Source organism: Syngnathoides biaculeatus, chromosome 13, assembly GCF_019802595.1.
Source record: "Syngnathoides biaculeatus isolate LvHL_M chromosome 13, ASM1980259v1, whole genome shotgun sequence".
NCBI classification, from domain to species: Eukaryota; Metazoa; Chordata; class Actinopteri; order Syngnathiformes; family Syngnathidae; genus Syngnathoides; species Syngnathoides biaculeatus.
In genome coordinates this window covers 9,630,931-9,652,089 of record NC_084652.1, presented here as the reverse complement: position 1 = coordinate 9,652,089, position 21,159 = coordinate 9,630,931, and the positions used below count along the sequence as shown (strand labels likewise).

Sequence of the window (21,159 nt, the reverse complement as noted above, 5' to 3'; positions counted from 1 at the left end):
GATAACAATATAGTTATAGCACACAAAACACAAAAATATCCCATGTATCTCTCCAACAATGTAGAATTTGATGTTTTTGTCATGGAAATAGTCAAATTTAGGCAGCATTGCAATTGCAAGAGGAAGAGGACATGCTACGGCGCTGTGGTCAGTTGGGCGCTGAAGGCTTCGTAGTTGACAAAAAAATGAAAATAAAAAATTATAAAGACCTTGCACACGCAAAGTGACCAAAGCTGACATATTGATGAATATTGTACTTACTAAAGTAAAATATAAACTGTTGGAAATTTTGAGATACACCCCACACCTATTATGTAGTAGGGGTTTGAACAACTAAAGATTTTTTTATAGGTGACTGTAATGTGATGAAAATTGGGTCAAAGTAAATTAATTGATGACGTCACAATTTTTTTTCAAAACTTTTTTCACCATCAACCGGCTCCGTCTACACAAATATTTCGAAAGGTATAAGAAAACAAAATCTATTAAAAGCTTTAATTGTTGATACGGACTTATAGTCGACATCGACAAGTTGACCAATCGGTTCAAACCAGAAGTTTATAAACAGTAATCCTTTCATATAAACTAACTCAAATTGAAAACATTCTGTTCCTCCCGATTCACATGAGTAAAATTTCAACGGAGGGAAAAATGGGGAAATGCATTGAGATTGAATCTAGACTTTACGCAAAACGTTGTGTAGCTTAGCAAGCTAGTGCTAGTGTTGCCGGTTGTATGTAAATATGCTGTTCTGTTTAATCGTGCGCTAGCCTTTCGGTTTATGTGAAGTAATTTAATTACAGTAAGTTAGCATCCATTATTTATGTTATGTTGTAGGATTTGTTTGACCGGACTGATTAGAACATATGATCTGACCAGAGGAGTGATTTCCAACCCTTACAGAGCCAAGGGACATACTTCAATCGAAAAATGTCACGGCACACCAACAAACAAAAATGTTACAAAAAGTGGATACATGAATTGCTACATGTACTTCCTGGCATCTAATAGAAAACCATTCATTTGTTGTCTGTCATTATGCCTCACAGGCATAAATAGATGAACAGATACACTTTTAATTTCTTGTAAATTTATATTTTTGGGAGAAATTAAGTAAACTACAGTAAGAAATTAAGTAAGATATAGTAAATGAACAAGTCATTTCAATACTCATTGCTCCATCTTGTGATCAGATCAGTTATCATTTTTTTTAAATCACTGATCTGCCCCAAAAATCTTGATCGCGTAAAACTTAATTGAAACACTTTGAATGAGGACGCCAGCATTTGAGTAGACTATCACTCAAGCATCATAACGTAGATAGAATGTACCTGATAAATAATTCAGTGTGCACTCATCAAACTTATTGTACTCCAATAACAAGTCCACTTAAATCCATCCAGAGCATTTTCTTCCAAGACCAGATTTTGAGTTTTGGTACTTACCCTGGAAGGCATCCGAGTGGCCAGCAATCAAGTGCTTCAGCTCATAACTGTACGAGTAAATGTTGTGGAGGGTTTCTCGCTTCACTGCTAACTGGTAGCTTTCCTCCATCTTGCGGGTGCAGCAAGATGGGCCCTGGTGCTTGCAGACCAAGAGATCCACATCTGGGAGAAATGGGAAAAAAAATGGACATATGTATGGGTCAATCTGTTTATCAGTTTTCCAGGAAAGGATTAAAAAACTAAAAATAAGGAGCTTTTGTTTGGATGTACTATCTTGTGGATTTTTCCATACAATTTGCAGCCATAGTTTGTGCACTGTCCTTATGGTGCATTTAAAAAGATGCAAAAAGGTGCACTTGAAGGGCGGAACCTCTTAACAAATTTCTGCCATTCAGACTACACAAGGCATTCATCAAAATCTTGTAGGATCTTTTGGATATAAGGTTCAAACCACTATATGTTATAACCAACGAGGCTCTTTGATCTTTTTAATTTGACGATTTTAAAGATTGAAACAAGCTGCAAATGTCTGCTACTTGTATCGTTTCTGAAAGCCTTAAACGGTTCAGTTGGCAAAGATATTGGATAAGTTAATGGTATAATGCAATAATAGGTTTGAAAATGATCAGCTGATAATCGTCACCTCTAATAATAAACCTCTATGAACGGGAGTCCAAATCCTACGTACTACCGTTGCTTCCTGGGGACTTCATATTTATGCATATCTCATATAATTGTCCAGCGTGGAGCCTGAGTATGTGCATGTTTGTATAGTGGCCCGAGTATACACATAGATAAACAGCCCATAACTCTCCTGGGAGACACAAGAGCCACCATGGGAGGGTGAGAAAGTGGTCTAAGTATTCAGCCATGATTCCTGCTATAAATACTTTCTCTGCTGTATATATAAATATCTTCAGTTTATATCAATGCACGGTTGTTTTTAAGCGCAGCTGCAATTTACATTTGACATGTGCACCGTATGTCTTACAAAAAACAAAAGGGATTTTTTTAAGAAAGGGCACAAAGCGTAAACGAGCCACACATTGCTTGTTATAGCATAATTCCTGACAACCACATGTGGGCAACGACTTAACGATGGTCCAATAAACAGCTCAATCAGACTATTACATCAGCTCGAAAAGAGGGCACCCTGTCCTGCCAGCGTCACCTGCTTCACACCATTATAAACACAGTCATGATGTCATTTAAAGCGGTCACAATTAGCACGGTCTGGTCAAACAGTCTTTTCCCACTTGTTTCCCTGCCCAATCTCTTATGCACTTGGAGAGCCCTGTCATCCAGTAGCCTGATATGATAACTCACTCTAAAGGGGGGAGGGCTGGAGGGCAGGTGTTGTAACCAGAGCCTAAAGTATGGCCTTAGGACAGACCGCAAGACCAGTGCCTCAGCGACCAAATCCCTCCATGAAACACAATAGGGTTGCATTCTCAATCCCTCTTTCCCTTTCTGCCCCCTCTCTCCCATTTGCCTGGCATAACCTCGCGAGGCCTGGGTGTCTCTTAATTACTCGGTGGGACTCCATTTGTTCCCATCTGAGAGCCAGACGAGTCAAGCCATCACCGGATCTCCTGCCCCTTCCGACTCATTAGCTCATCCCATTGTTGATGTTGACATTGTTCTCCTCTGCACATTGGTTCATAAATATCATATTTTAGTGACGATTTTCAGTGACTGAATTTTCACTGCGTCCCTAATACTGTTTATGATTAGTGTCACCCCCAAAAAATGCTGAAACAAGATGATGCGATGAGACAATCAAAAACCCTGGCCAAAGCGTGCTTCTCTGGATAAAACTCAGAGGGCCCACCGGCGACGAGGCAGCATGCTGCGTGGGTGTCTCGGACAATTACGACGATTTGTCAAAATATGTCTTAATTCGGGCAGTGTGATAATAAACCGATAAGGTTGCATACCTCAATATGACATTTCCTTGATAAACATTTGAGATTAGCTCAATAGACTTCCTTCCACTGCGTTCCATGTTTTGACAGACAAAACAAATCGCCAATCATAAGCGGTTTAGCTCTGCGGTGAACCAATCATGTGGAGTCAACTGAACTGTGCCAAGTTGGGTTGATGCACACAGCTGCTGAAGTGTTTATTTTAGGGCTATAAATCATTAATCCAGCATTAAAACATTGACTCATCGCTAATTGCATGATTTCCAATCACGCTATCCAGTTAATAGCACATTTTGTACTAGGCTATATATGTAGAAAAAAAATGAATTTTCAGGTATTTAATGTGCAAATAAATGAGTGGCTCAATACGCTCACCGTATTCAAACCATTACTATTGCAGAAAAGTCAAACCAAAAACAAAAAAATAAACACATTGACCCAAATGTAGAATTATTAACATATTGTATTGCCCATCTTTACACTTCACAAATCAGGGTGGTGTCTTGAGAAACTCTGTGTGGGATGCAGGCCCGAGTTTACCTTCAATGTCTCACTCATTGATTACTTGCATAAGCCGTTCAGCACATGCCTCGATGAAGTGAAATAATGTGACCGAAGTTCCCATTATGCGTCAAAACAATGAGGTAACTGATTACTCAGAGTTAAATAAATCCAGGAATGTCCAATTAGAGCAACCATGTGTAAATGGTGCCAGGTAGCGCTGTGCGACAGTGGATTAAGTCACCCTCACTCGCCAACAGATTTAGGAGCCCTAGTGTGCTAGCCCGGTGGTGGGTTACCAGCTGAGGCTAGCATACCTTACTGGTGCGCTCTGCTCTCAAAGCAGGAAACAGTTGGTGCCACATGCTTGTCAGTCCCAATGTCTCATCCGCTTGAGCTTTTTCCGTTTTATATGAGGTGTGTATGTTTAATGACTGCAATGGTGGGCCTCGAGGGTGATTTTAAATGGTGTGATTCAATGCACGTGGTGCATCGCTACCAGTATTCCCAAACTATGGGATCGGCCAATTAAAGGTTGTGCGTTAATCTCCCATTTAGGAAATTAGTGGTGTTAAAAGGAATTTGGTTTAACACATTAGCACATTCATTTCAACAGCCTTAGTTTATTTTGTTATGGTTATTTGTTAAAATTAAAAATTAAAAAGCCACTGAAATTGCACGAACAGCTGTAGACGCAGCATAAGCAAATATTAAGTTAACAATGTCAATGGAATTATATCTGCTCATAAACGTGTTCTGTTAGTATGGAACTTCAATGATTCTAAACTTTGGACATGATTTGTCCTATAAGTACTCTATGGAAGTAAATATGTGCCACAAGGATTTCAATTTGAAATGCCACAGAAAACAGGATTTGAATTTCAAATGTAAAGTGATCACATTTTCAGTAGCTGTATTTTAGTGTAACTTTTCAATGTTTACAATTCAGCCGGCTACAATTCGTTGTCTAAAAGTCACCCTCTGTCCCACCAGCCAGGGTTACTTCAGGTCAGAACCAAACAGCCAGCCAATCCAGTTACCCTTTCTTCGAATGTGATGTCACGTGACTAAAAAAAGCGTAACTGCGATTGGCTGGGTGTTTGGTTCTGACCTGAGGTAACCCTGCCTGGTTGCACAGATAGTGAATTTCAAACAGCGAATTGTAGCCAGTTGAATTAATAACATTGAAAAGTTACACTGAAATACAACTATTGAAAATGTGATCACTTCATTTCAAATTCATATCCTGTTTTCTGTGGTATTTCAAATTCAAATCCTGGTGTCACATATTGACTTCCATAGTGCTCTTCCTGGTTTTCAACTCTTCATGGATGAATTTGCAGGAAAATGTTTGGGTTTTCTTAGAAGATCATCCCAAAAAACAGAATCAGAATCAGATTAAAACACTTAAATATTTTGATATAATGAAGGATATGATGCGTGAAAATCATGATGTCCCAAAAATGGGACGCTGCCAACGAATGGGTTAACAATCAAAATGCTGATGAGACATTGTGGCATCTCTGTAAAATAAATGATAATGTAACCAATTCCGTACGGACTGAAATCAATGCCACAAAGCCAAGAATAAATATAACTTACTGCTTCTTTAACACATGACCATCGTGAGCTCATCCTACGTAATCTGTCTCTCACTTTCCTTGGCGTTAGCGTATTATCTCTCTGATATGAAATGAATATACCGGAGACTCTCAGCGTAATCCAGGCTGACCTCGCTGTCCCTTGCGAGTTGCTGGATGGAGTAAGTGATACTCAAAGACTTTGGCTCTTGAAGCCACCACAGCGGTCAAGACCGTCTGACTGTGTCACAAATATACCTGCTCACTTCTGGGGGGGGGGATCATTAGCAGCCAAACCACACGTGTTTGCAGTCGTTTAGCAACAGCTGAGTCTTTAGACTATGTGGAATGTTTTACATAGCAAACAGAATCGCAGTGCCTTCTGTCAGAGAAGGAAATCAAAATATTCTTCAAACGCTCCTGGTCTAAAGTCTACCAAAGACGTTTGACAGTCAAAGAATTCTCCCATGTTAAGTCGGATGGCTACTGTGCAGCTTTGGCGAGAGTTCAGTGGCAATTCAGTTAGTCAAATTCAAGAAGCAGATCAGCTGTAATTTATCTGGCACTTTGGCAGTGGTACAGCATCTGATTAAAGACCTCAGCAATCAACTGAATATTGGGTCGGATTTCTGCTCGTTTCAAAATTGAATGGGTTCTCCTTGAGATAGCAGGTGAAAATACTCAACTTCCATGTAGCTATGCCATGTGGTTATTCTTTATTTTGACAAAAGGAAAAGAAAAAGGAAAAAAAGGCATTTTTTTAACATCTGTAAATTAGTCTGATCAGGTCAAACTCCTTAAGGACTCTATTGTTCCCCAAATCGCACTTTTGACCTGAATCACTCCATCTGGTTATATGATTTTCCAGAAGTGATATATAAGTATTTAAAAAAACTGATTTCCACAGAGCTATACATCCAGGCTTGATAAAATAAACATTTTGTGACCAGTATGATTTCTGATTAGCAGTAAAAGCAATTAAAATATATATATATATTAAATTGAAAATTATTTTTATAACAAGGGGTTATTTAGCTTTTCCTAAAACAGCATGTAAAATATATTTAGTAAATTTTGAGGGATAAAAAATTCCAAGACAGAAGAGAAATCTGTAGCTCCTTTGTAATTTATGGCCACTCAAATGATTCTGCCTGGCTAAACCATTCACACACTTAACTCTTGAGACTCAACTCGGAATCCTAATTCCCTTAATCATCCTCAGGTGACAAATACCTCTGGAGTAATTTACCGTATTAAAGCTATGGCTGAGGGGTCTGGGCTTGTTAGTAACAATCCCTTCAGCAACAGCTCAGTGCCCTCCAGTGCACAAGTCACAACTATAATTGCAGCGCTCGCTCACATGCCATGTGCAATTCACCGTGCCGTGGTGGCTGATTTGAATACTGCTGAGAGGGCGTTTTTTTCAAGCAATTAACAAATTACATGGAGGCCACAGCTCTTCAATGTAGTTACACAAAGATCAAAAAGAGGGTTAAGGTTTCCTGACACTGTTATTTTGATATTTTACATGAAAACAAGACAAACATTGTTAAAAAAAAAAAAAAAAACTATTAAGGGTTCCCCAGCCTGAGGAAGTTGGTTTCCTTTTAACTTGTCTGATCCAGTAAGCAGACAGGTTACGCTTGGTTTTACAGAGGGGCGGGGCATAGGGTGGACTGTGCCAAATGCAAACACACCTCAAAGGGGTCATTGCAGCATACCTGCATTTTTTGGACAACCTTAAAAGCGGGCGGTGTTTTGCTATGCCAGACCTGTCGGGATCTTGCACATGGTCTAAAGCCACTGCAAAGATGAGGGGTCAGACAGAGAGCACTCAGTGGGGAAAGCAGGAGGCTGATAGGGCTGATAGATATGGACACAAATAAGCGGCATTAGATCAGAAGTGTTGAGACCCTGGCAAAGAATGTTAATGAACTTTACCGAACAAATGCCAGTCCGCAAAGATGGGACTTTTATTGAAGCTCGAGAGGCAGACCGTTATATCGGACCATGTAAGCACTTTCAAAAGACACACAATTGCCATCGACTGAAATCCAATAAGGGACGTCAAAGAGAGACAGACTCAGACACGGTAATCAGCTTCAGACTGGCGCAACGCTGGTAAGACTGGTGCGACAGACAAAGAACCTCTCAGATGATTGCAACATTGGCGTCTTCAGCTTTGTTACTTGCTCACATCTTTTAAGGATTCTCATTACAAGAATGCACTGTTGGAAACGTGCTATTTGACGAAAGCAGGAACTTGGGAAAACACAGATGCATATTTTTTTTCGTCTGCCTACAGTTGGATGTTGGATGTGTCTTCCACGTGTTTGCTCTCCCAAGTAGAAAGGTTAAGTTAAAAGGGGAATCCAAATACAGAATCTACAGCCAATCAAAGGCTGGGGGTGAGCTTTGAGGGGTTGCCAAACTTTTGATGATCTAACTGGTTCAGGATATGGCAACATGATAACATACAGCATTTCCTTTTGCCTGCTATTAAAAAAAATGACCCGACTGCTTTGCATTTCACGTTTTCTTCTTCCCCCACAATGACTACATTTGAACATGGCAGTTATGAAAAGGAATTAAAATGTGTTATGCTTTCATATCATTGGATAAGTCCTGCTCTAAAAGGATGTCTTCCATGAGCCATAAAATAGGTTGGTAGAGTTTGAGGATGTTATCCAAGAAACCGACTGCAGCGCCGTTGTCTGAACAGCACCGCTGAGCGTCTATCTTCAAAAGAGGCTTTATGACCCTAATCTCACTATGTGGTGTTTGGCTGCGTATCATGGCACACAAGTAGTGTACAGTGTAGCGTTCCAAAATCTCTGCATAATTCACGGCGGCCATAGTGATGGGCCTCAATGATCTTGAATTTCATTGGAAATTAAATGTGAAAAGCAAACAGTAATTCATTTTTGTCTGGAAAATTATTGGGAAGTCTTGAAACACTTTGCTTGATAACTGCCCAAGCACAAACACACTCAACACACACTTGCTACACTTAGCTTCCGCAAGTACAAGTTGCTTGCCACGCCCTTGTCATGGTAATGAAAGCCGTACATTGGTTCCTCTGTAGAGCGGGCGGGTTGAGCCTTTGCTCATTTTCATGAGACAGTATGAGACGCCCCCTCAAAACAGATTTTAATTTGAAAATTGGGACCTGGAAAAAACAAACATTTAGGTAACATATCATTGAAAAAGCAATAGTTTTTGCTGTTTTGTAGAATTATCATGATGAAGTTTCATGATCGTTGAGAGTTGATGACCTCTACAGTGTTTAAGGTTTTAAGGTCTCAGGAAAATGAATGCCTGAAGAAGAAATGAACGCAAGTAGAAATCTGACAAGAATTGTCATCCTGCTGCTGTCTGGGTAGTATAATGATTTAAACCAGTGATTCCCAAACAGTGTGCCGGGGTACATTAGTGTGCCGTGAGTGCTCTTCAGGTGTGCCGTGGGAAGTTATCCAATTTTATGTAATTGCTAAAAAAAAACATTTATTTCCAAGAAATAATGTATCTTTATTCATCTATTTATGCCAGTGAGGCACAATGATAGACAGAACAACAAAAAATATTCTTCTCTTCGATGGCAGGAAGTACATACAGGAATTAATCTATCCATTTTTGGTGACATTTACTTTTGTTCGTGTGCCGTGGGATTTTTCGATTGTAAAATATGTGCCTTAGCTCTATGAAGGTTGGAAATCACTGATTTAAACATGCTATTAACAAATACGACATAAGATGCACACTCTCACGGTGTAATTTTTTTTTTGTTTGTTTGTTTGTAATATGACCATTTCCAGTTAGCAGCGTCTGATGTTCCTTCCTGTTGCCACACTCTTCTGGACACATTTCATGTAAAATCTGTTCACCGCACATGAATGAAACACAGCACTGTATCCTGACACAAACATCACACTGTGAAAGAAGCTGAAGTTTTGCCACTTCAAATTCAACCGTTGCTTTTGTTGGCATTTGATCTGTAAAAATGACACCGCGTAGCGCAACTCTGTAAATACACAAACACACACAAACACACGGCGAATCTCTGACTCAAATATCCCCACCGCTGGTGACCACTTTGAAGACATGATTACGCCTGACCCAAAACAACCTCCTCTCAAGGCGAGTGTAAATAAAAAGCAAAACAAGAAGCCCGAAATGTACGCATAAAAAGTACAGCAGTGTTTGATCAGCTGTATGTCAGGATGCGATAACAGAAACCTTAGAAGCCTGAAAACAGGAGAAATTCTTGTTAGTGTTGGTTCAGATATCACTACGAGGGTCAAAGTGGGTCACCGGTAGGGCAGGGTAGGGTCACATACACAGGCCTCCAAAAGTATTGGAACAGTGATATGATTTTTATCTGGGCTGTAAATTTGGTTTTGATACCGTAAAAAGGAATATCATGCAATAGATCAACATTACAGGTATTATTTACTGTAGTTTACATTTAGATGTAATAAGAAGGTGTTTTGGCGTGTCCAATTACATTCATAAAACAAACAATGACTAAATTTAGATTTGGGTTTTTCTTGTGAGGAATATATTTACACTGGTTAGAGGTGTAACCAATGTGATAACCAGAGAGCTGTCTGCAGGTGATGAAAAAGCAATCGTGAACCTGAGAGAAAATGGAAAAATCAAACAGAGCCACAGCACAAACCTTGGCCATGGCCAGTATAAGCATCTGGAATGTCCTGGAAAATAAATAAACCACCGGTGCACTGAGTAACAGACGACCAACTGGTAGATCAAGGAAAACACCAGAAGCTGATGATAGAAATACTGTGAGAGCAGTCAAGAAAGATGCTACACAACTTTTAGCGACATCAGCAACACTCCAACTTCAGGAATCGCCTCTACGTGGCGTTGGAGACGCCGAAGAATTCCTGGAAATAACAAGAACACGGGTTAATTCCCACACCTACCAATTGAACTACCCGCTATTTCTCTCGTTCCTCAACCAAAACAACATCAGCAACAACCTCCAGATGACAGGAGTGAGGGGATCACAATCTACTGCGCCCATAAGACCCCATGAACAATAGCACAGAGGCTATACAGTGAATACTCGGTTCTCGAACGTCTCCGTTCTCGAACAAATTGGTTTTCGAACAAAATTTTGAGATTGTTTTGCTTCTGTTTTCAAACGACAATTGGTACTCAAACGCTTGCGATAAAACCCTTAAATAACAATATAACGCGCACGACCCGACCAGCTGACCCACGACGTGCGTTGTTGTGAATTCCCATGCCGCTGAAAAACCCGTAAATAACATAACGCGCACGGCTCGACGAGCTGAACCAAAACGCACGTTGTTATTGTGAATTCAAACGCACCGCGAAAATACCCGGATATAACATAATGCGCGCGGCCCAACCAGCTGATCCACGACGTGCGTTGTTATTGTGTAGAAAACAGCCTCTGTACACAGACGTGGGAAATATCGATTCGGTTTTCGAACACACCGGTTCTCAAACCGCCTTCTGGAACAGATTGTGGTCGAGAACCGAGGTTGTACTGTATTAGAAAATGCAAAGCATTTGTGAGCAATAACAATAGGGCGACCAGCCTGAAATCTGCCAAAAAGTGCAGGAATGTTGCTGATTTTAAGAGATCGTTTTAAGGCCTAATGATCAAAGAGAAAATGGATCGGTTGTGTCCTTGCCAATCCTGCCACTAAGTTCCTCGGACATCAGCAGATTTCATTTAATTCTGATAGAATAACAACACACACTCTCCTTGCATTTGACAAGTAGTATATTTGATGAAATTCAAATTCATGTTGAATTCTTGAAAGCAGCTGCAGTGGCAAATTGTCACACTGCCAGTTCCCTTATACAAATGTGTTCGAAATGCATCACACAGTGCCTTAGCTCGTCATGCTAAGCTCAGTTCTGACTGCCGGCATTCTCCTACGACCAAGGTCCTTCTGTCCGCTCTCTCTGAGCATGAGCCCTCACAACTACTGCTTGTAAATGAAACGCTCATCCTCTTGTCGCTAATAGCGACAACAAACAGCGTAACAAACAAATATCAGATGCTTTGGATGCAGTTTACACCCGGCTATCTGTTGCTCCACTCCCGTGTCGAGCCTTCATACGCAGAAAGGGTGAGATGTCTACCTCGCTTCACTTCCATACTGCATTTGCACATTTAAAGGGCAAAAATGGCAAGGCAGAAACAGTAGCTAGCAACAGTCGTGTAAAGCTGGTAGCTGCGGACCCACATCAATGGAACATGTGTTCAAGGTCTAACAATTCTTACCCCAAGAGAAACCGAGCATAGTTGAACCAAAGCCTAAACCATCGCAAAATGTGCTTTACTTCCAAAATGCTTTAGGAATTGATGGTTATCCTCATAGAACAACTGTTCCCTTTGTGTGGGGGGAAAAACACCCAGCACAATGTTAAAAGAGGTGCATAGGTAATCTGGCAAAACGTGTCAGCTGTAAAAATTCCACCCGTCCGTTGACCAAGCCGCTTATCCTCATGACACGGGAAAACTTGCACGGTCAAAATTGAACTCTTCTTCTGGAAATAATTAGCAATATGCAGAAAAGCACACATCGGGAAGGTGTTCTTTAGCTAATTATCTTCATTTAGCTACATCGCTGTTAGCGACACCCAATATTAGACCTCACTGAGTATGTCCAAAACTCGGTCATGTTCATAAAGTGCAACCTCAAACTTTCAACTCTCGAAATTAATTGAAATATTGGAACAACATATCATGCATGCAGGACGATAGTGTCAGGTTTGCGCATTTGACCGCATTTATTTGCTCAACAACGTGGAAAATTAGCACTTCGGTACATTAACGATGCAGATATTATGACACCGATACCACTTCTCCAGCCATCTTAGGCCAGGTGAATGAGGAGCCATGTCAGTTGGGTGGAGATACGTTCAGGTCAAACACAGACGACAACTTAGTGTGCTGACAGCAAATTATGCAGACTCCAAAATGGACAATTCGGACAGAGACATTGTAAGACAGTGTGCCTTGTTTTACAGGATAAACATAAACATAAAGTTGGGTGTTAAAATGTCAATAATGGCAACTTGTTACTGTTATCCATCCACCTATGTTCCAAGCCACTTATCCTCAAAAGGGTCAAAGGAGTGCTGGAGCCTATCCCAGCTAATGTCAGGCGAAAGGCGGACTATACCCCGTTATGTTTGATTGAAATCTCTGCCATGTTCTGATCTGTGTTTCTGAACAATAATTGATGAAAATAAAACATTCATCACCACTGCAAAACAAGTATTGGTACTTGTGAAATGCAAGGACAGTACTTGGATTCTTACTGTGTCTGAAAGTACTGAAATGAAAGTACTTGCACTTGTACCGGAGCTGAAAAAAAGTGGAATTGGTACATACTTATCGTTTTCTTCTACGTATATTTGAAGACATGGGAAAACCTCTCAAAATGTTGCTGGGTGCATTTTACAAGAATTCAGTCTAGCCAGCTTTAAACCCTGTCTGCAGGTTTTGCATTACTGGTTATATACAAATAATTTTGGCCACTTGTGTTATCAAAATGTGTTATCAAGAGTGTGGTGGTTAACTCATTTTTACAATAAGAATTTCACATATCTTGAAAAAAATACCTGTATGGTAAGTTAAGATTTTATTTCACTATTAAGGGTGGGGTGGGGGGGGGGATTAATAATACACAGGTAGATACAAACAGTGAAGGTGACCATTGTACTTCATTAGATTTTGATGTACTGTATTGCATTTTTTTTTTGGGGGGGGGGGCGGTGGGGATACAAGTTTTGCATTTGGGTGTCTAAAATTCAACCTTGGAAAGAGACATTTGCAGCCCGACGTGCATTTTTTTTATTGACCCGCCCCAAATTTTAGACTAAAAGTAAAGACTGACCACATAGACAGATGAGAAAAAAATTAAATGTAAATGTATCTATAGTTGAACATACAGGATTTCCCACTTAATATATTTTTTAAAGTTGAATTTTTTTAATTTTAAATTGAAAACAAATAAAAGTTCCAAGATAAAAGTCTTTTATTTTTTTATTATTTTAATTGAATATTACAAAGTATCACCATTGTTAACTTAAAACATGGCAAATGTTTTTTATAGATGAAAAAGTTTTCATGAAAATATGTCGAGACTTATTTAAACGTGTACCGACATGAATGTTCCAAGAAATCTCACTATTAAAAAAGATATCACAATATTTTGATTTTAAAAATGGGATAGCACACTTTTAATTTTAATTTATTGAAAGCGAAATATTTTTTAAATTATTTTGAACATACATGTACGTGAAACTTACGAGCTATATCACTTTTTTTATTTTTGTAATTAATATTTTAAAGTTAAACTTTGCAGGATATCACAAGATAGATAGATAGATAGATAGATAGATAGATAGATAGATAGATAGATAGATAGATAGATAGATATAGATAGATAGATAGATAGATAGATAGATAGATATAGATAGATAGATAGATAGATAGATATAGATAGATAGATAGATAGATAGATAGATAGATAGATATAGATAGATAGATATAGATAGATAGATAGATAATAGATAGATAGATAGATAGATAGATAGATAGATAGATAGATAGATAGATAGATAGATAGATAGATAGATATAGATAGATAGATAGATAGATAGATATAGATAGATAGATAGAAATAGGTTCTGCTGTCATTTCAAATGACACGCATCAAGTCAGTGTTGGCCCAGTGCAGAGGAGGAACCGGGGGTGTCTCACCTGTGCCAGGTGTCTCGGGGACGCGGTGCAGCGGGCCGACCTGCCTCATCTGGAAGGCGGCCCTCACCTCATGACAGCTGTACGCGCCCACCTCGAGCGCGCTCGCCGCCAGCAAGAGCGCCAGCGAAAAAATCCCAAAAGCTCCGCGAGAGTTCACGCGTGGGCATATTCCTGCGCGGGACATGGCCGCATGTCACACCGGACCGGAGAGAGCCTGCTGGATGGACGGAGCCCCGTTGGGGGAGTGCGTGCGTGCGCGCGCGTGGACGTGTGCGTGTGTGGAGTGGCAAAAAGAAAGCGGCGACGAGGAGTTTTTCAACATCTGATCCAGACTGATGTTTTGTTCACATTATTGGTCGGGAGAGGTGTGCTGTCTGCTCCGTGACACGGGAGGAGTGCCGGTGGGTGTCTGCGTGCCTGTCTGTCTGTCCAGGCCGTGCGCACGCGCGCACGCGCGCACGCCCCCACCCCCACCATCCCTCCTCCCTTTCTCCCCCCCCCCCAGCTTGGCTTCAGCCACCCCTAATAAAACTCACTAAACCCCCTTTTTAAGCACGCATCATGCACGCTCGTGTTCTACAAATGAACTACTTAATGTGACCTTATTAAACATGTTTATATGCATCGACTTAAACACGTCGTCATGGACTCACGCCGTGCATTCAGGATTTAGGATACGGGTTTGTTTTGTACCGGGGGTGATGACGACTGCGTGTTATGAATGATACTTGCTCGTGTCCATCAACTTCAAGCGAGAATGCATTGCGTTTGCTCCCCCCTACTGGTGGAAACGTTTCAATATTCAGCAATGGATAGTTCATCGGGTCCACCTGCACAAGACAAGTGCAGTGATTTCACACCATCCTGGAGGCAATCCAACACGTGGGATTACACTGATAAGGGGGCGGTCAAATTCAATCTTGTCAGGGGCAGAGGTCAAGTTATGGTCCCCCCCCCTCCCCTCCCGAGGGGGTTATGACTGTGAAACTGATTAAATACGGAATCAATGTGCAAAGGCCTCATGACAGTCGAGCCCTGCATTCACAGATTCACCTGTTTATTGAAGATTTGCGCAGAAACCCAGTCCCTCATTATTTGTGGAGGCTTACTGTCACACTCCACTTAGTACTCAGTTTTTGTTTTGTTTTTAATGACAATTATAAAAGATGCAAATTATTCACAAAATTTGTTGGCCGGGCCTCATCCCCATCTACTACTACTGTTCACAACAAATTGATCGACTTACAACTTTAATTTACATTGTGACCACGCTCATGTCTTCACTCACATCTCAAATTCCATCTATCCATCCGTTTTCTTTGCCGCTTATCCTCACGAGGGTCACGGGGAGTGCTGGAGCCTATCCCAGCTGTCAACGGGCAGGAGGCGGGGTACACCTTGAACTGGTTGCCAGCCAATCGCAGGGGCACATGGAGACAAACAGCCACACTCATAATCACACCTAGGGGCAATTTAGAGCATCCAATTAATGTTGCGTGTTTTTGGGATGTGGGAGGAAACCAGAGTGCCCGGAGAAAAGCCACACAGGCACAGAGAGAACATGCAAACTCCACACAGGCAGGAATTGAACCCAGGTCCTCAGAACTGTGAGGCAAACGTTTTACCAGCTGACCCACCGTGCTGCCCCATCTCAAATTATTGTCCCCAATTAAAATGAATAAAAGTTATTACTCTATTCATCCACTCCAATAGATAGATAGCTAGATAGATAGATAGAGACTCAACTTTGAATTCCATTATGAAGTCCGGCTCATTTGAGAATGTATGGAGTTTGCTACCATCTCCTGGTGAAAACTTACAAACCTTTGTGTAAATCATTCGGTACACACGCTCAAGATGATTTCAGACTGGTCCCAAATTAGAAAAATTAGAAAGACAGCGAGACAGACGGGCAGAAATGTTACCTTTTTGTCTGGGGGCGAATGGCTTTATCTTTCTCGTTTAGCAGGCTACTAGCTCCACGTTGACAGCTTGGAATTAAAGAAAACAAGACGGGTTGGTGCTGTGTCAAAACAATACTTTATTGTGTACTTTAATTAAGTACGTTAAGAAAAGTTTCAAGTTACCTGAGCGGCACACACTTCCACATTCTTGTTACTAGCTGAAGACGTCACACATGAACTCGTGTAGTTGCTCCAAATGAGCTAACTTTGTTTCTCCCCCGTGTTCTTGATGTTGGCTTTTCCACTTCGTCGCCAGGGGGAGACAAAGTCAAAGTTGACGAGACCGTTTCAAGGGAGTCCTCTTGGAAATGGGTCGTTAGATTTTGAAGGTGAAATGAAGGGTAGGTCATGAAATTACAGTGGATATTAAAAGTCTACACACCCTTGTTCGGATGGTGGGTTTTTTGTTTTTGTTTTGTGATGTTAAAACCCTTTCCGGGCAGGGGTTGCAAATTTGCAACAGGTTTGATAAAATCGAAAATTTTAAATCCAGATTATCACTTTCTGAAGGTATCATTCATCGTCAGTCAAATTTTATTTGGTCCAGAGAGGGTTAAACAAATAGAGGCAAACATAAATCATTTCAACATTTTTCAACAATAATTTAACTAATACCCTATACAAATCTATTCGTCCCTTCATTTTTCGAGCTGCATATCCTCACAAGGGTCACGGGAGTGCTGGAGTCGATCCCAGCTATCTTGGGGCTGGTGGTGGGGTACTTCCTGAATTGGTTTGCCACTCAATCGCAGGGCACACATGAACAACCATTTGCTCTCACATTCACACCTACAGCTAATTTAGAGTAATCAATTAATCTAACGTGCATGTTTTGTTTTTTGGGGGGGTTGTGGGAGGAAACTGGAATCCCAGGGGAAAACCCACATAGGCACGGGGAGAACATGCAATACACATGAATCTAGATCTTCAGAACTGTGAGGCAGATGTGCTAAGCAGTCATCCACTGTGCTATTATTATTATTGTTTGATTAAATATATCCATCTATCCATTTTCCAAGACGGTTATCCTCACAAGTGTCGCGATAGTGCTGGAGCATATCCCATATTTGAACTACTTATAAATAATACAATTGAAAAAAAATTGAATTATTAACTTGTTAAAATAATTATTTCACCTTTACATTATCAGATAACGCTTATTTTTCTACGAATGACATGGACTGCCCGTAAATTAAAAAAAAAAATGTGGCCCTTGAGCACAAACGTGTCCATACGTATGGTTAAAAACCAACTGCAAACAAATTTTTGTGTCAGTCAATAATGACCAGCAGATGGCGACAATTCTTTTTTTTTTTTACTCCCTTCTTCCCCAGATGCCCTGATTCATGTTCACGTTTATATGATTGTTTTCAACAAATGTCATGAACATTATTCAGGATGAAGCAAATTGAAAGCCGCACCTGTTCTTTCGCTTATTTAAAAGTTTAACATAAGAAAATTGTCCAATTACTTAAACTAGAAATATAAGAATACCATATATAATGAAAATGTTTTGACATAATACTGTCAAACCAAAGCCATTCTGCATAATACAAGTAGATGATGTCTCACCTGTAGCATCCTGACTCTAATTAGACTCAGTATTAAAAACAATTGAAAATATAAATTAGTCAGGTTGTTTACGGTCTCATGCTGCTCTTGTCATTTAATGACACCCATGAGAAAAACTGTCATGTGATGTTAATTAAACCCAGCCAATTCTACTCCTTCAATCATCTTTCTTCTTCGGTAGTCTTATACTGAGTCTCATGTCATCATACTATGTGACCTGACTTTAGCCCATCAGTTCTTGCCGTATAAACTGCGGATTTAAAGGGCTTACATAGGGTTAAACCCTCACGATTGCAGCCTTCCGCCGACTGTTTGAGAGATTACGCTCTCCAGTCACTCATTTTCACCTCGGCGTCTCGGCGGAAGTGCGGAGGGGCAGTGGTCAGAGGCACGCCTGCCTCGTCTTGATGTCCCTCAAGGGAGGAAGCGCCGATGAGTTTGTGTCAAGAAGCGTGATTAACCTCAACATTAACACACACTCTGCGGATGCAGGATAAAGTACTCGAGGAAAACACTTGCTGGTGATGGCACTCCACAGCAGAGCGCGTTGACCGCAGCAGAGACATCGCACAGGCAGTTGAAGGTGTTTAATAAAGGGAAGTAATTAATAAGACGTGTGACAGAAGTCAATGCGGTTGCATCATTGTACCATCAGGAGGGAATATTGAAAAAACGGATTACAGACTGGAAAGGCTTTAATCTGATGTTTAATGTGCAGTGCAAATCGTTTTTGGACCATGGTTTTAGTGAACTTCGACCCGCCGGCCTCACTCAGATGTTACAGTCCAACAGTATCAATGATGATTTGGTTGTCGACCGGGGCTACCATATGTACATCAAGTCTCAGTTACTGTGATCTGACAGGCGCGTATGCGCCCGCGCGCCATCGCAATCGCAAATCTCCACAGTCGAGCACGAACAATTTGTTACGAGTAGAAATGCATAGATATCGGGAGATGTCGCTTATTTTGTGTAGTCTCCACCAATGTTCCCTCTAAGATGCGCCACTGCGCAATTGCGCACTTGTTGCACACTCTCAACATACATGAAAATCGATCCAGCGCAGTGAACCATAGCCTGACGTCTTTTTTCTTTTAACACGGAAGCCCATGGTCTCTAACAAGCTGCTGCTCAGCCTACTTTCTACTTCCTAGTTTATCTGACACCGCCCCCCTCCGCTCTTAAAGGGGTACACTCATAATTACAAACAGAACACACACTCTCAACTTTATATCTGCGGGCATGACTGACCACACTCGTACATTTTTCAAATGTGAGTGACTGAAGTCTGGAGATCAACCAATTTGTGCTTATCACTGCTTCTTCAAGGGCTCTACTGATTTGTAATTTGCAAAAAGATTGACATTTTCAAAATTGGGTTAAGGTTTTTCAAATGCTGATCCATCATGATTCTTGCGTATGCACAGTCTGAGTCACAGGACACGGGATATTGGAAATCATATCGGAGCAATCTGTTTCAGCCTAAAGATATGAAACGTGGAGTGGTTATAAAGTGATGCACATTAATAGTCAGAGAGGGAACCTTGTGCTCCATTTCTCTTTTGGTAAGGATGTGAGTGGTGGAAGCAAGCCGTGCTGCATCATTCATGATCCTGACAAATTTAGGGCAACAGTCTTGCCATCTGTCCAGCACTCCTCACCTGCTCAGGAAATGCAAGCAAGCCTTTTGAAAGGTCGCAGTTCCACTACCACAACCAAGCGGCAACATCCAGAGACCACATATACTTACAGGATATCACTTAAACTTGGCTAATTTATCGGCTAAAGGGCTTTTACGGACTTTTCATTAGCTTGCAACAACAACGGGTCGATCAGTGCAACGTGATTTTAGCCGTGAGTGAACTTAACGGGGGGGGTGGGGGGGGGGGTCCGGGGCACAGTAGCCCATACTGGAGATTTGTCATAAATGTCACTGGGGTCTAGTAGGTCAGCGATTTTCAAATGTTTCATACCAAGTATGATCTAAAAAAAAAAACAAAATAAAAAAAACTTAGATCTCCAAATATCACCATCAGGGCCATAATTAAAGTAAAGCAGAATCGAGGGCTACAGTATTCACTAAAAAGTAGACAATGCATAAAAAAAACCACATTCAATATCCATCTAACCATTTTCTTAGCCGTTTATCCTCACAAATGTTCCGGGGAGTGCTGGACCTTATCCCAGCTGTCAACAAGCAGGAAGCGGGGTACACCCTGAACTGGTTGCCAACCGATTGCAGGGTTCTTAGAGACAAACAGCCATGTTTTTGGGATGTGGGAGGAAACCGGAGTGCTCGGAGAAAACCCACGTAGGCACGGGGAGAACATGCAAACTCCACATTGGCGGGTCCGGGATTGAACCTGGGACCTCAGAACTGTGAGGCCAAAGCTTTACCAGCAGATCCACCGTGCCACCCACATTCAATACTGCAATTTAAATATTGATTCAATTAATGACTGCAATTTCTCATGTATGAAACACGTTTGACTATAACATTCATCAAGCTTCTGTAGGGCAGAAACCTGCTTTGCCCAAATTTGGTTAATTTCCTATTTTTTCACAATTTGATACTTTTGGTCAGTCCCCACATGTGTCTTTTCAGCAATGATCAATACCCCCCCCCCTGCAATTGACAACACGGAGCAATCAAGTAAGATCCTCTAATCAGAACCTAACAGTCTTAGTAAACATTAAAACAACTACAGTAGAGGCTGACAATATGTCACTTGTAAGAAGAAAATGGCAGGAACGCAGGTAACTTTGCCGCTCTGCTTATCTTTTGGATTTAATATTTTAGTGCAATTGCCAACCTTGGAAGGGACACTTTTGCAATGAAACTTCAGCCAACCTAGCTTCCAAGTCATTGGCTCACAAACCAACTCAGTAGAGCGAGCTTACAGTTATTACACATTGAAAAAAATAAGAATTTGAACACAATGCTATATTGCAAATTCTCCCATTTAAAAATCATGGAGGGGTCTGAAATTTTCATCATAGGTGCATGTCGGCTGTGAGAGAGATAATCTCAAAAGAAAAATCCAGAAATCACAATGTAGGATTTTTTTTAACGATTTATTTGTGTGAGACAGCTGCAAATAAGTATTTGAACACCTGTCGATCATCTAGAATTCTGACCCTTAAAGACCTGTTAGTCCGCCTTTAAAAGTCGACCTCCTCTCCATGTATTATACTGAACCATACGCACCTGTGTGAGGTCATTAGCTGCATAAAGACACCTGTCCACCCCATACAATCAGTAAGACTCAAACTTGTATCATGGCCAAGACCATAGAGCTGTCCAAAGACAAAATTATGAAACTCCGCACAGCTGGAAAGGGCTACGGAGAAATTGCCAAGAAGCTTGGTGAAAAAAGGTCCACTGTTGGAGCAATCATC

The 21,159-nt window shown here is 40.9% G+C and overlaps 1 protein-coding gene across 1 annotated transcript in view; it reads right to left on the bottom strand.

The window, feature by feature from the left end:
* The window catches only part of LOC133510697 (glypican-5-like), a 126,060-nt gene extending 111,418 nt beyond the window's left edge, over nucleotides 1-14,642 (bottom strand). The window contains exons 1-2 of the mRNA XM_061838929.1: nucleotides 14,225-14,642; nucleotides 1,446-1,607 (exon numbers count right to left, since the gene is read on the bottom strand). Of these exons, the coding sequence (XP_061694913.1) occupies nucleotides 1,446-1,607; nucleotides 14,225-14,408 (346 nt within the window). The 5' untranslated portion in view covers nucleotides 14,409-14,642. The remainder of the gene's footprint in view (nucleotides 1-1,445; nucleotides 1,608-14,224) is intronic.
* Nucleotides 14,643-21,159: the final 6,517 nt, after the last annotated feature.